This window comes from Hippocampus comes, unplaced genomic scaffold (assembly GCF_001891065.2).
Source record: "Hippocampus comes isolate QL1 unplaced genomic scaffold, H_comes_QL1_v1.1 scaffold86, whole genome shotgun sequence".
Taxonomy (NCBI): Eukaryota; Metazoa; Chordata; class Actinopteri; order Syngnathiformes; family Syngnathidae; genus Hippocampus; species Hippocampus comes.
This window is the reverse complement of record NW_017805882.1, coordinates 3,263,497-3,277,738: the sequence shown is the minus strand read 5'-3', so window position 1 is coordinate 3,277,738 and position 14,242 is coordinate 3,263,497. Positions and strand designations below refer to the sequence as shown.

The window sequence follows — 14,242 nt, the reverse complement described above, 5'->3', positions numbered from 1 at the left end:
CCCAGCCCCCCCTGACAGCACTGGGTAGCTCCTTCAGCCAAAGACTGTTACACCCGTGCTGCAAGGAGAGACACTGCCGCTCGTTCCTCCCGACTGCTGTCAGGCTGCTGAATAAACATGCGTGAAAACCTGTAACCATTGTAAATAGCACAGCCACCTTATGTATGAATAAGATGCATATATGCAACTTATATTTATACTGTGTACAGTTTTTTTCTGAAACATTTTTGTGCAATGAAGCACTTTATCCCCCCCCAATCTTGCTGCTGTAGACTGCAAATTTCCCCAGTGTGGGACGAATAAAGGTTATCTTATCTTTACCCGTGATTTTGCAGCAGTGGGAAAGGGGTATATGTGGACTTTCTGTACTGTATTTCTGCGGCTTGGCCGCGCATGGCTGAGTCTCGCTCGCTTAAAATTTGAAAATGGTTTTCATGTGTGTGTGCTGCAGGAGAGAGAGAAACACATACCCACAAACGTGAGTGTGTCTCTCCCTCCATCATCATATTTTGGTCGTTGGCTGGCTTTAGATGTCTATCAACACCAAACTTGAAAGAAGGTATGCGGTTGGTAGGACTGAGCTGTACATGCAGCGCGAGTGTGGAAAGTCCACAGTTGACTGATATAATTTTCATTGTCAATATGAACCTTAAATGTTCATATCTAGATATTAATACAACAGTGATACATTCGCCAGTCATACGACTTCCAATAAGAGTTGGCAAAGTTACCAGGGGGAGGAAACTGCTGAAACTGTTGCCTTGCGACATAACCCGGATAAGCGGAAGAAGGTCTCTAGATAAGTGAGCCTGTTGTAATAAACCGTGCACATACTGTATGCATCCAGGAGGAAGATCTCGTCGAGTCTCACAGCCGAGAGGAAGCAGCAGAGAGACGAATTCAACAGCTTCAGGCAACCATCTGTCAGAAAGAGACCAGGTGAGTACAAAAGAACTGTAGCTTCACTTGAAATGTCTCGTTTCATGAACTCACTTTATTGCTTGAGAATTTCTACTACAGCTGGGGTGCTCATTACGTAGATCGTGAGCTATTGGACTGGTAGCTCGCGAAGGGAGTGTTGGTATCTCTCATAGCGTCAACTCAATCACTGCGAGCCCTCACACTTTTTTTTTTAAATAGCTGCCTGTCAACAGCACTGAATTTAAGAAAAACTAAATTCGACTCCCTCCGATCCGTTGTGAAATTTGTCATCTGATTAACATACAATCATATACGTATTCATGTATAAATAGAGGTTCATTCAGTTATGCAAGTTAAAACAATATACAGTGCTGTGAAATAGTATTTCCCCCCTCTTGATATCTGTGTTCTTTGCATATTTGTCACATTCAAAGGTTTCAGTTCCTGAAACCAATTTTAGTATCACACAGAGACTACCCAAGGAAATAAAATATACAGTTTGTAAATGCCAATTTAATTTATTAAGGCACCAAAAAAATTAAAATCCAAAATTGCAAAGAAGAGTGGACCAAAATTCCTCCACAGTGATGAGCAAGACTCATCACCAATTAGCGCAAACGCTTGATTTCAACTATTGCAGTGAAAGTTTCAGAAATCAATTACTTTTTCACATAGGGACAGGTAGATTTGGATTTGTTTTGTCTCTGAATAAAATAAATTAGCATTTAATAACTGCATTTTGAATTGCGTCTGTGTGATATTCAGTTTGGTTTGATGCACTGAAACATTTGTGTGTGATAACTATTGCAAAGAACAGAAATAAGGAAGGGAGCAAATACTTTTTCTACTGCCCTCAATATTGTACATATAAAGAATCCAAAGTATATTTTTAGTGAATTCATAAATAATCATTTGACCTTGGTCATTTTATAAGTATGGTCACCCCTGTACTACAATATATGCAGTATATGAGGGGCGCCAAAGTCTGGTCCTCAAGAGCCCCTGTCCAGTCTGTTTTAGATGTCTCCCTACTCCAGCACACCTGCTCAGCAAGCTCATCAACAAGCTTTGCAGAAGCTTGAGAACAATCCTGATCATTTCAGGATTCAAGTGTGCTGGAAAAGGAGCCATAAAACAGGCTCTCGAGGACCAGACTTGGGCACCTCTGCTATACAAGTATATCCATGCATAGTCGAGGTTATTTGTACAGTTCACCATCAGTTTTTTATATGCCTGCGTGTGTGTGTGTGTGTGTGTGTGTGTGTGTGTGTGTGTGTGTGTGTGTGTGTGTGTGCGTGTGCGTGTGTGTTTCATTTGCTGAGGCTCAAAACGACATCCCAAGCGGCAGATGATGTTCGAGGAGAGCAAACTATGTGGGAGCAAATGTCAGGGAACCTGAAGGCCAGATGTACGACCTTGGAGCAAGAGAAATATGATGCACTGGACAAAGTTCGAGAGAGTGTGCAGATGGCTGAAGAGGCAGTACTGCAGAAGAATGAGGTAATTTGTGCTCTTTCATCACGACCAAGAATGTTGCAGGTGTCCCCTCCTCCAAAAGTAAAAAAATCGCAAGCTCAATTCCGTTGTTTTTATTGAATAATGAAGACATTTGGGTCTCTGATGGAAAGATGAATGTCAGACAAAAGTATAGAACTCCAATTTTTTATTTCATGGTTTTTATATCTTCCTGTGTTAAATCATCACACACAGCACCTTTAGTTGGAAGCCACGAGAAATCTACATTACCCATTTACTTCACCAGAAGTAAATGGGTAGCAGGCTTGATCCAGTTGTTACCCCAAAAAGGGAAAGTCCAGGTTCAGCGGTCACATTAACACTATGTCACTGAACTAATTAAGCCAGACATCTTGATTATTGACTTGGACTCAAATTTTAAGAAACACTTAAAAGCTGTTTCGAATTCTGCCTACTACCCCTCGAAAAAGTAGCTCAAATGATGGATTTTCTGTCTGAACAAGACAGAAAAATGCGTTCATGCTTTTATTTTCAGTAGGCTAGATTACTGTAATGGTATCCAATTGAAAAAAAAAAAAATAGGCAGCTGGAGCTGATCCAAACCTGTCCAGAAATCACTACCGTATTTTCCGCACTATAAGGCGCACCGGAAAGTCTTCCATTTTCTTAAAAGCTCACAGCGCGCCTTAAAGTCCGGTGCGCCTTGTGTATGGTCATTACGGTAATATGTCGACCCCAAGATGGGTCCTTGCTGGAGACATGCTTACAATGTCGTAACTTGCGGTTGGTTCAGTGAACTGTATTGCTGCTTTATTCAGTTTTTGTTGCAGCTCCGAAAAAAGTAGAGCTGTAGTGTTGTTTTTTAAAACGCACACTTTATTAATGGTTTTCACAGTCTCAACAAATAAAGGTACATCTTTGTCCTCCGTGCCTTCTCTTCTTCCGTTTGACTCGAGAGGCATTCATGACCGCCTCCGAAAAATGTAAATTAACGATTCCTTCAATGAAACTACGAAAATTGAAAATAATGCATCAAAACAGAAAATCAAGCGAGGAAATCACAAAATAAATTATATAGCCCCTCTACAGAATTTATTTTGTGATTTCCTCGTTTGTGAATACAGCACACAACAAAGGAATAAATAACAAAACACTTCTGAGACAGTCCAGTCTCCTACATTTTACTGACATCTGATTGTTCTGTTGGAGCTACGCTCAAAGAAATGCCAAAATTAATTCTGTAGGAGGCTATAAAATTTATTTTGTGATTTCCTCGCTTGATTTTCTGTTTTGATGCATTATTTTCAATGTTCGTTGTTTCATTGAAGTAATCGTTAATTTACGTTTTTCCGAGGCGGTCATGAACGCCTCTTGAGTCGAACGGAAGAAGAGAAGGCACGGAGAAGGACAAAGACGTACCTTTATTTGTTGAGACAGTGAAAACCATTAATAAAGTAAATTCTTGCTGTTGGTCGATAAATCTTTCAATGGTCTCGGACCAAAATACATGTTAATGTGTAGTACTCTGCCAATCACCCAGACTCCTCAAGTCGTCTGTGATAGGTCTCTTTTGTGTTCCCAGAACCAAACAAACTGAAGCAGCATTTAGTTACTTTGTTCCTCACCTGTGAGCCAAACTCCCTGAATACCTGAGTTCTGCTCAAACCGTCAGTTCATTTAAATCAGGGCTGAAAACATTGTTGACCGCAGCATTCTCATGACACTACACTTTATTATCTTGTTTTAATCCCCATTTTCATGCAATTTTTTTATTAACATTATAATCATTTAAATATAATGACTTTCGTTTATTTTTGCAACGTCTTAACATTTTTTTCTTTTTCTAAAATGCTTTTCATGTTTTACGTAAAGAACTTTGAATTGTCTTGTACATAAAATGTGCTCTACAAATAAACTTGCTTTGCCTTGATGAATTTGGAACAGTCTTCACATCAAAGCTATGTGCTTTTTGTCCTTAGGCTCTCTTAAGAGAGAAGCAGATGATGGAGGAGCTTGAGAAGACAAAGAAGGTTATTGCACAGCTGATTGACGATGCTGCTGTCCGCACCAGAAAAGAGGTGAGGGTATTTCTGAATGGTCACTGAAGCAAAACTGCAGCGGGATTATCTCTGCTGACATTTCTATGATGTACTCTTTGTACCCTCATTCAGAAAACCTCTTTTTCTCTGCTGTGCCTCAGCAGATAAATGTAGATCGATTCTCAATATGTTCAAAAAATGTTTGTTTCAAACTGTCGAATTTGTTAATCCTGATAACATTTTGTGTGACTGGAGAGTGAGCTCTCAAGATGTTGTGGTCGAGCGTGTGGGGAAAGAGAAACAGAGAATGACCCACGCGTTGAGCTGGTTGTTCAGCAATTTAAGAGTGGGGCTGTGAAGAGATTTTCATCCTTTTGAAGGTGTTTGTGTTTGAAAATAGTTTTTCATGTGCCTTTTCCAATGTGAGGTGAGTGGCATTGCCATTTAATGTGTGGTAGTGCTCATTTTTTGGTTAATTTAAATCCTGCTGCTACCAATGGACATGCACTAACATTAGCATGAGCTGGGGTTAAATTGGCCTGGCGTATAATGTCATTCTTGCCTGTGTGCCTTTTAAATAATTTGCCTTTTATCTGTTTGGTGTATTTGAAAAGCATATTACCATCCAACTTTAAAGGAAAAAAAAAAGGACAAAGTTGCTCTTCATATGAAGTCTGATTCGCAAAACTGCTCTGCAAAGGGAAAAAAAAAGATACAGTATTAGATTTGGGAGGGTATTGCATTGATTTGGTCAATTTCACTGACACCAAAATCAAACCAAAAGGATTGTTTGTATTTTCAGAACTCAGGTAACAACTGTGTTGCAAGAATAGGCTGATGTCACAATTATGGAATTTACTCTTAGTAGAAATAGTAATAGTAGAAATGTAATATAATGTATAACATAGTGTTACTACTGTATATAAGATTTCAATCAGCGAAGGAAAGTTTTTCTTCTGTCTAGTTTCATTGTGTTTCATCTGAAGTTTCTGCCCTGTATTTGATAGGACAGCTACACTTTGTAAATAGTAAAGCCCACTCAAAATTGTCTTTAGATGAGAACATTTGTCAGAGAATTAAATCACAAACTGTGATAAATTGTCTACAATATGACTTACTGTGTGACCATGAATTGCCATTGTACAGTATATGCTGTTTTGGAGCTGCATGACACATTTATGTTAAACAGGTGGATAATATACGCAAGCAGTGCAATGTTGAACTCCGTCGTATGGCCGAGGAGCTGTCTTTAATGCAACTGGTAAAAGTCCGCCCCACAAACAGAAATATGTTTCCAAATCACCTTTGAGTCCCATTCAGTCCTTACTACTTTGTTTATCCTACTAACTGTTTGTTGTTGTTGTTACATTCCTCACCTGTTTGCAGGAGTGTGCAGAAAAAGAATCTCAGAATGAGAGGTCTAAGCGAGAGAGAAAAGCTTTAGAGGAGGAACTGGCAAAGGTATATTTGTAGGAATGTAAAAAAGGGCTCAGTATTGTTTTTGTACATAATAACAGCAATGACAAAGAAATTGGCTAGGCCAGTCATTTGATTGTCATGTCTATTGGCTCTGTGACACAATGGTCAATGTACTTTGTAGTTCACAAGGCTGTGTTCGGCTGAAGTGGGCAACAAATACTGTAATGTGTTTTTTTTTGTTTTGTTTTGTTTTTTTTACATAGATGAGCCGCTTTTAATAACCTAACATGACAACGACGGTATCGTCGCAATTTTAATATACCGATATTACCATTATCATTACATCCCGATATATTTGCACTGAAATGATGCTTAAGTCAGTCCCACCTTTTTTACGATGTTTAATTATGTTTGTGGCCTTTATAAGCCATCACCACCATCCTCATCATCTACAACCAAGAGGTTGATGATGATGTTTTTGTTGTTGCTTTTTGTGACTAGGTGGTTAAGGAGGGTCGGGCAGAACCAGAGCTTGGGAAATTTGATGTCCTTCACCAAAGGTGTCTCACTGCAGAGAGGATGAAAGATGAAATAAGCATCACTTTACAAAGTACACAAAGCAAACTAAAAAAGATGGAAATGGGGTAAGTGGAATAATTGAACAGTTCAGGCCTTTCCTCCCAATTGTTACTAATTTTCCTGTAATTTGTAGGGCTGTTACTTAGCCAGAATCATTCTGACCATGTAGTGCAGGGGTCGCCACTCTTTTTGAAGCCGAGCGCTACTTCTTGGGTTCTGATTAATGTGAAAGGCTACCAATTGGATACACGCTTCTGAAATAACACATTTGCTCAAATGACCATGACTGTATTTCCTAGACTATAAGTCGCTCTTGACTCTCAGTCGCACCAGCCATTAAATGCATAATAAAAGAAGAAAAAAACTTATATAAGTCGAATTTTTGGGAGAAATGAATTTGATAAAATCCAACACCGAGAACAGACATGTCATCTTGAAAGGCAAATAAAAATAACAATAGAGAACAACAGGCTGAATAAGTGTACGATAATATGCTAATGTTACATGACGCATAAACAACGAACTGAGAACATAACTATAGTATAAAGAACATGCTAACAAGTTTACCAAATAGTTCAGTAAAAATTAAATAATCATAATCTTATTTTATGAAGTTATTTTAAGGTTTGTTTGTTTGTTTGTTTGTTTGTTTGTTTGTTTGTTTGTTTTTTTAAGAAAAGGCCCTGGCTACCCATGAGTTTCTTTTGGGGCTACTTGGCCCCAACAGACACCATGCCGGTCACCCCTGAACTAGTTATATACCACACTTTGTCTAATTATTCTCCGCCATCGTTCCATATTTCTCATTATAGCTATAATGAAGAATTGTCCCGTAGTCAGGAAGAAGTGCAGCGGCTGAAGGGTTGTTTGGCCGCAGCAAGAGAGGACTGCGTCAAAATCAGTGACGAGCGACTCCAACTGCAGCAAGAGAATTTTCAGATACGCAGGGAAATGGATGAACTGCGCAAGGCCTCCTTGCTTGCTCAAAAGAAGGCCAAACAACAGGTAAAGGAGAAGAAAAGAAATCACACAGTACATCTTTATTTAATGCAACAGAAGTTACAACAGGAGTGCCCAGCCAGTCGATCATGGTTGACTGGTAGATTGTGGATTATGGTAGTGCCAAATCAACCGCAAGGAGTTTAGTTTATTCGAATGTGTTTGTGTGTTAATGTTCTTCTATATTTGGTGTTAGTGTACACTGCAGCCTGCGCACTCTATCAGTCTCATGTTCCAAAAATATATTAAAAAAAAAAAAGGAAGGAAAAAATGAAAAAAAAAACGTTCACCTTTAACCCTACCGTGGCGCGTGACCTGCATCACAGTACCGTAAGTTGTTAGCGGTCGGCAGTCACTTGCACCTACGATCAGATCAGAGTTGTTAAAATATATATTTTTTGTTTATTGTCATTCAAAGCTTGCTCGTTTGATCTGCAGTACGACAAACACATTGGCAAAGAAAAGTAATGTGGAGCGACATTTTAAAGTGGAACACGCAAGCTACGATAGGGATGATTTTGCATGCGACAGAAGTGCTTGTCTGCCTCCGTCTCCCTCTATAGTAGACATGAATTAATTTCCTTTTTTTCAAACTCAGAGATTGACCTTCTCATCCCCGTTTTATTATTTACTGTTTCGTTCATGTTAGGGTAAGTTATGGCTGTTACTCATCATCATGCAGCATGCGTGTGCGTACATGCGCGCGTGTGGATATGTGTATATATATACTGCGCGTGTGCCGGGAGTAGCTCAGAGAGGGATTGCATTGGATGACAAGAAAAAGTATTGTGCGCTATTGCAGGCTGGAAAAGCTGCGTGGGTTTGCAATGGTGGCACTCCTGGGCTGAAAGACGAAAGTTTGCCCTTGAATTGAAGGGAATAATAACATTTTGTGCCAAAACTCTTTACTGTGCTGTCTTTTTCCAGGTGTCACAGATGGAACATGAGTACAGCCTCAAAGAGAAGACTCTTAGTGCACAGATGAGTGACCTGGAGGAGAGCAGCCGCAACTCAAGTGCTGATCTGATGCGCCTTCTCACTGCGCAGAACAAAAGTATTCAGCGTTGGAAAGACGAGGGAAAGAACATGGCCCAAGCCTTTGAAATTAAAATGAAAAATATGAAGTAAGAACCAATGAACTGACCGATTGAATAAAAGAAATATTTTAAGGACCGTAGTACAGCTTCTCCACTGCCAGTCGCTTTGATCACAAACTCTTGAATGGACGCGTGACGACTAAGATGCATTACCGTAGTCTAAACAAGTGCTGCTCAATATATCGGAAAAACATAGCACAATTGTGGCATGCAATAACTGAATACTATGCTTTTTACTGACTTTGACTAATCAGATTCAGCCATAATGCGCATCACCATCTGTGATGGCACTTCGTCATTTTGTTTTTCTTTTTGTTCTTCTTATTTTTAATCTAATTTTCTTACTTCTGTATAATTCAGTTTTAAGTGTTTGATTGTGATTTACACAGTGTTTTGGAGGGTCTCGAAAGTGAAAGATGCTTTCAGATTGAGTGTATTATTTTTTTATTATAATTAAATATGAGAACAGTATATAGGGGTATTTATAACACTAAATAACAAATAATAAATAATATATACATTAAAAAAAAACAAATTGCTGCATTCCCCCAAAAAAATTTTTTAATGAGATAATAAAAAATTCATTGTCGGTACATTAAGTTAAATATTGCAATAATATTGATATTACAATATTCAGCACTCATGTTGCATATCACGTTTTTCCAAAATCGTGAAGCCCTAGTTAAAACTACAGAAGGGAAGAGAGCGAAAGAGAGATCTGTCACTTAAATCCACAGGTCCCGTTATCGATGCAGTTCTGTGAGGTGTCTTGACGGCTTCTTTTGTCTTTCAGGGCCGAGCTAAATCAACACAAGCAGCGGTCACATGAGTTAGAGCATCAGCTCGGAAACAACCTCAAAATGATTGAAGAGGTGTGTAAAACAAACAAATTATGTTCATTTTTGGTGTCAAGAGTATCGCATATTGTAGGCTATCCTTTAAACACCGGACAGCGGCCTTTGAGCACCGAGGTTTGACAGCCCTGCTCTACCATAAAATGTGGAAAAAGTGAAACGCTGTGCATACTTTCCAGATGCACTGTGGCTACACTTGCACAACAAGAGAAGTTAATTTTAGTGCACGGTTTTTGAAAATGTTGTCACTGTAATGATACCATGATCGTCTCAGTGTAATTGAAGTCTTTATGTTGTGTTTGTGCAGTATAAGAGGCAGTTAGCAGAGTCTCAAGAGAAAGCCAGTCGCCTCCAAAGACGACTGAATGATGTCGAGCAACGTGCAACAACTGCTTCACAACAGGTACAACCAGGGGCGAAGCCGTATTTTTTTTTTTAGTGCGGAGGCCAGGGTGGCACAACACTTCAGTCAGGGGTCGCCTTGCACGCGTGTGTGCGTCATTCTTTATAACACCATCAGATCAGGGTTTCATGAAATAAAATTCACACAAATCTATAACAATGCACATAATCAAGCGGGAAGAAGCCAAAATGAAAAGACGTGTTTTGCTGAGCTTCATTTACTAGGAAATGGCATTTTATTTGCCGTTGCTTTGAATCTGTACTGTCTCATCGCCGACTTCAAGGCTCATTCATTCAAATCACATCTAAAAAGCACAACACAAAAATCTCTTAATTCTTCACAATTCTAAATCTTGTTGTTTACTTTGGTTTGTTCTTGTTTGTATTGTAAGTGTGTGTGCAAATGTGTACATTTTGTTTCGTGAAACCTTGACTGTGGATGGAAAGATAAACAATTACTTCTCAGCCATGTTTGCTTGCTGTGGTGTGAAAATAATGATTTTGATTGATGTGGACTGTAAGAAATCAATGTCCTTAACTTGCGACTGATTGTTTTAGAATTTACATTCTGTTCAATTGCACATTTATACAATGAATATGGAGTTAATATTAAAGAATACGGCATTGATGTGAAAATGGCAGAAAAATCAGTTCTCAAACTTTCACCCCCCCCGAGGTGTGCGGTTGGGGGTTTATGGGGCAGAGTGACGAGAGGTGGCCATTGCCACCCCGATCCGCCATTTCGCTCCGTCCCTTTATACAACTCATGTTAAGCACATAGTCGTCATGGTGACAGTGTGATACTGCAACCTTACCCTCACTACATCTTGAGTACTGTGGTTGTGCAGGTACGAATCAATTGTGACCGACATATGTGTCCTTGTTTTTGTTTCCAGCAGCATGTCAGAGAACAATTTTAAATGTTAAAAAATTGTGAGTTTGTGCAAATAGTAATGTTTTTGATCTGTTCCCCCTAACAGATTACAGTTATGGCTTCCAAGCAAAGAAAAACGTACTTTCTTGAGCCAAAGCATGAGTAACGGCACTTTCCATGGATTTATTGGACCCGAAGTAAAAATGTGTTTCCTCTCCAGATCCTAAAATTACACAAATAATTTATACAGTATGTATTGCCAAAACATCAACATGTGTATGTCAATGGATGATTGAGAACATAACAGACATCAGTTTTTAATTAATGTGGTTTTGAATGAAGATTGTCCTCCCGGTATACATAGTGTAAATATTTGGTATTTTGGGGCATTCAAGCTTTTAATATGGAACACTTCACAGGATGTATTGTCTCAATGGCATTGAGATCGTGTGATGTGTTCTTTACAATTGTATATCTGTTTAATAGTTTGTTTTTATGCAAATCTATTTTATATACAGTCATTTGTGTCATTTGAATGGAAAAACGATTTGCACTGGTTTATGTGTATCAAATGTTGTGTCGTTGCCATTGTTGGTCTTTTATTTCACTTCATGTGCAACTTTTATCCACAGTATTTCCATGTTTTATACTGATGTTTTTTTTTGTTTTGTTTTTTTCAGAAATGTTCCAATTGAACAATTGACAAAATGAACATATTCATGATGCCACTGACACCCTCATTTTAGAATTATCAGTTTCCCTTTTAGAATGGGTGACATTAGTTTTTATTTATTGATTGATTTAATCAAATTCCGAGAAGATTTTTTTGGCCAAGATGACCGAAAACATTTCAGTGGCTGTCACAGATTTTTCTTATTCCCTGTCCTTATTTGTGGGGCCCAGTGTATGTGTACTGAAGCAAATTTATCAGCTAATTCAGCATTGTTTATTTTGTGTTGTTTTCTGGTATTGTATACAATCGACAATAAAAATGTATATTTACTTCCGGATGTTGGGATATTTCAGAATTTGGACTTTTTTTTCTTATTCTCTTTTTTATGGATTTAATATGAAACAATACTTTTACTGGAGTTGTCATTGTCTTTTTTTTTTTTTTTTTAGGACAGTACACACGTTCCATAACTGATGAAGTACAGGGAGGTAGTGTAATTTTGTCATTTATGCAGTTGGCCAAACTTCTTTTAAAAGGTACAAGTGGTTGAGGACTAGAGAGGGGCTCCTGCTCATACTGTTATTTACTGAGGCCTTTATACGGCGGGTTGTCTGCAGTGCTTGTTGGGAAAACCTTACGTTGCTAGGAGACTGTAAACGTGAGCTGCTGGCGTAATGCTGACGCGATACTTGACGGTTTTATAGACTCATCCTGAAACGCAACGGTATGCTTGTCTTAACACTATGATGACTTACGTAATGCCCCGAGAAAGGAGTGTTCTCAATAACATTGTGATTTAAATGTAACTTGTTTGGCGTTCATAGTAAAATGTATAAATCGTTGCTGAACACTGATTTTAAGTTTTTATTAATTGAATAAGCAAAAAACGAACATGCGATCATTGCCAAAAGCTTTACTTCCCCCGCAAAATAGTTTTATTTTTGTATTTTTTTTTTGGCGATGGAGATGTTATCTTGCCGAAGCGTCTGATTTAGGAATTTATTAAGTGTGTTCTCATAACAATTTATGCACTTATATTCAAGGAAGTGCTGTTAATCCTGATCCAGTTATACATGACCATGGTCGTAATATCTGTGGTTTCATCTTCTGAAGCATTTTATCAAAAGAAAAGAAAAAGAAAATGAAAACGTTTCAGTATTGTATATTGACGAACTGATTTACGGTTTGCGATTGAATACATTGCATCTACAATACTGTACACGCTGAGAAAAGATACATAAAATATGAGACAGATTCACTCTGGATTCATCTAATCTGAAATCTATATTCAAAAAAACATTTGGGATATTGCAAGTTGCGAGTCTTAACATGCAGGCATGAACTCCTTACAGGACTTGTGCAAAAAATAAAATGTAAACACCCGTCGCTTTTGAATTGACTACGCAATGGAAAGCTAAATTTGGCAACAGTCGTCAGAGGCTTCCACTCGCCAACGTCCGCGTAACTGTCTTTTGTTTAGCTCATTGGTGCGTTATCCGCGCGTGTAACATTTCATGGCTGATGTCAGTGATATGTGCTCCTCTGACGTATGCGCAATCACACACATTAGTGGCCATGAATGCCGATTTTGATACTGTGCGAAATTTGCGACGGATTGGATTAATTATGAGTTGAAAACAAAGAGTTGTGTGACTTCTGTTCATGCTGTCCGGCAACCAATCGCACATTGCGTGAGGACTTTTGACCTAAAATGGCATCGACATCTAAAAGTCCCTCGTCTGGACATAGCGGAGAGGATGATTGCATGGGTAACAATTTGACAACATGTACCGAATGCTTCATGGTTATTTTGGGGTTTCGGGTTATCATACCCTCAATGTAAAATGTACATAATAATCAAATACGTTGCTTAATAAACGCAACACTAACATTGCTGTTCATTATGTATAGCATTTTTTAAAATACAGCAGCATACTCATATTGCAAATACTGTATGTGTACTTAATGAGAATGCAAGTGTTTTTTAACTGTACTTTTATAGTCATGTTGCGTATCTTGATTGTGAGTGATAGCATTACCCACAAGTGGGATTTCAGTATTCCTGATTTTGACACTACGCATCCATAATTTATCTCATGCCCACTTGACATTTTATTTCAGAGCTCGAGGTCCCACAGCAGCAAAGCCCCACCATGTTACCTCCACTTCATGAGAAAGGCACACAGGTATGAGGAAACGATATCATGAGTCAAGTGAAACTATATCATCATTTCCAGTGAGCATTTATTCCATTAAATTAATTTCAATGGTTGTAACTTGGAGGCATGCTGCCCCGGTGGTTAGCATGTCTGCCTCCCAGAGTGTGTGTTCAAATCGAGGCTCTGGCCTTCCTGTTGGTACTTTGCATGTTCTCCGCGTGCTTGTGTGGGTTTTCTCCAGGTACTTCTCTTCCTTCAACTTTCTAAAAACATACTTGAAGATTAATTGAAGACACTAAATTGTCCATAGGTATGAATATGAGTGTGAACGGTTGTTTTGTCTGTTTCTGCACTGTGGTGGCTTGGCAACCAGTTCAGGGGGTACGCCGCCTCTCGCCCAAAGTCATCTAGGATAGGCTCCAGCTCACCTGTGACCTTATAGGATCAGCAGAGAATTGATGAATTAATGTAATTTTGATTCTGGGCCCGTCTTTACTGTTGTTATACAAATTATTGTTTGCTGATGTCAATTTTTTTTGCCCCATAATGTAGGCTTTGCTGAAGAGACGTGTGAAACGGAAATTGCCAATTGAGGAGCACGTAAAATCCCAGGAAAGGAGGTATTTCCCAGGCTGGCATTCTCAGGTGCCTTTAGCCCAAGAAAAAGAGCCACAGCAGAAGCGCAGCGTGCCATCGCATGTCAAACTGCCTCCACTGCAATGCCGCACCAAGGTCAGTGAGTGTGAGGTA

The 14,242-nt window shown here is 38.9% G+C and overlaps 2 protein-coding genes across 2 annotated transcripts in view; both read left to right on the top strand.

Annotated features, from left to right (window-relative positions):
* The window catches only part of LOC109527429 (sodium channel and clathrin linker 1-like), a 26,622-nt gene extending 14,952 nt beyond the window's left edge, over nt 1-11,670 (top strand). The window contains exons 13-22 of the mRNA XM_019889366.1: nt 2,244-2,421; nt 4,377-4,475; nt 5,626-5,697; nt 5,823-5,897; nt 6,357-6,499; nt 7,247-7,439; nt 8,361-8,557; nt 9,324-9,402; nt 9,692-9,787; nt 10,767-11,670. Of these exons, the coding sequence (XP_019744925.1) occupies nt 2,244-2,421; nt 4,377-4,475; nt 5,626-5,697; nt 5,823-5,897; nt 6,357-6,499; nt 7,247-7,439; nt 8,361-8,557; nt 9,324-9,402; nt 9,692-9,787; nt 10,767-10,826 (1,192 nt within the window). The 3' untranslated portion in view covers nt 10,827-11,670. The remainder of the gene's footprint in view (nt 1-2,243; nt 2,422-4,376; nt 4,476-5,625; nt 5,698-5,822; nt 5,898-6,356; nt 6,500-7,246; nt 7,440-8,360; nt 8,558-9,323; nt 9,403-9,691; nt 9,788-10,766) is intronic.
* Nucleotides 11,671-12,920: 1,250 nt separating this feature from the next.
* dnah6 (dynein, axonemal, heavy chain 6) overlaps nt 12,921-14,242 on the top strand; it is a 49,884-nt gene continuing 48,562 nt past the window's right edge. Inside the window, exons 1-3 of the mRNA XM_019889067.1 lie at nt 12,921-13,102; nt 13,455-13,519; nt 14,045-14,224. Of these exons, the coding sequence (XP_019744626.1) occupies nt 13,045-13,102; nt 13,455-13,519; nt 14,045-14,224 (303 nt within the window). The 5' untranslated portion in view covers nt 12,921-13,044. The remainder of the gene's footprint in view (nt 13,103-13,454; nt 13,520-14,044; nt 14,225-14,242) is intronic.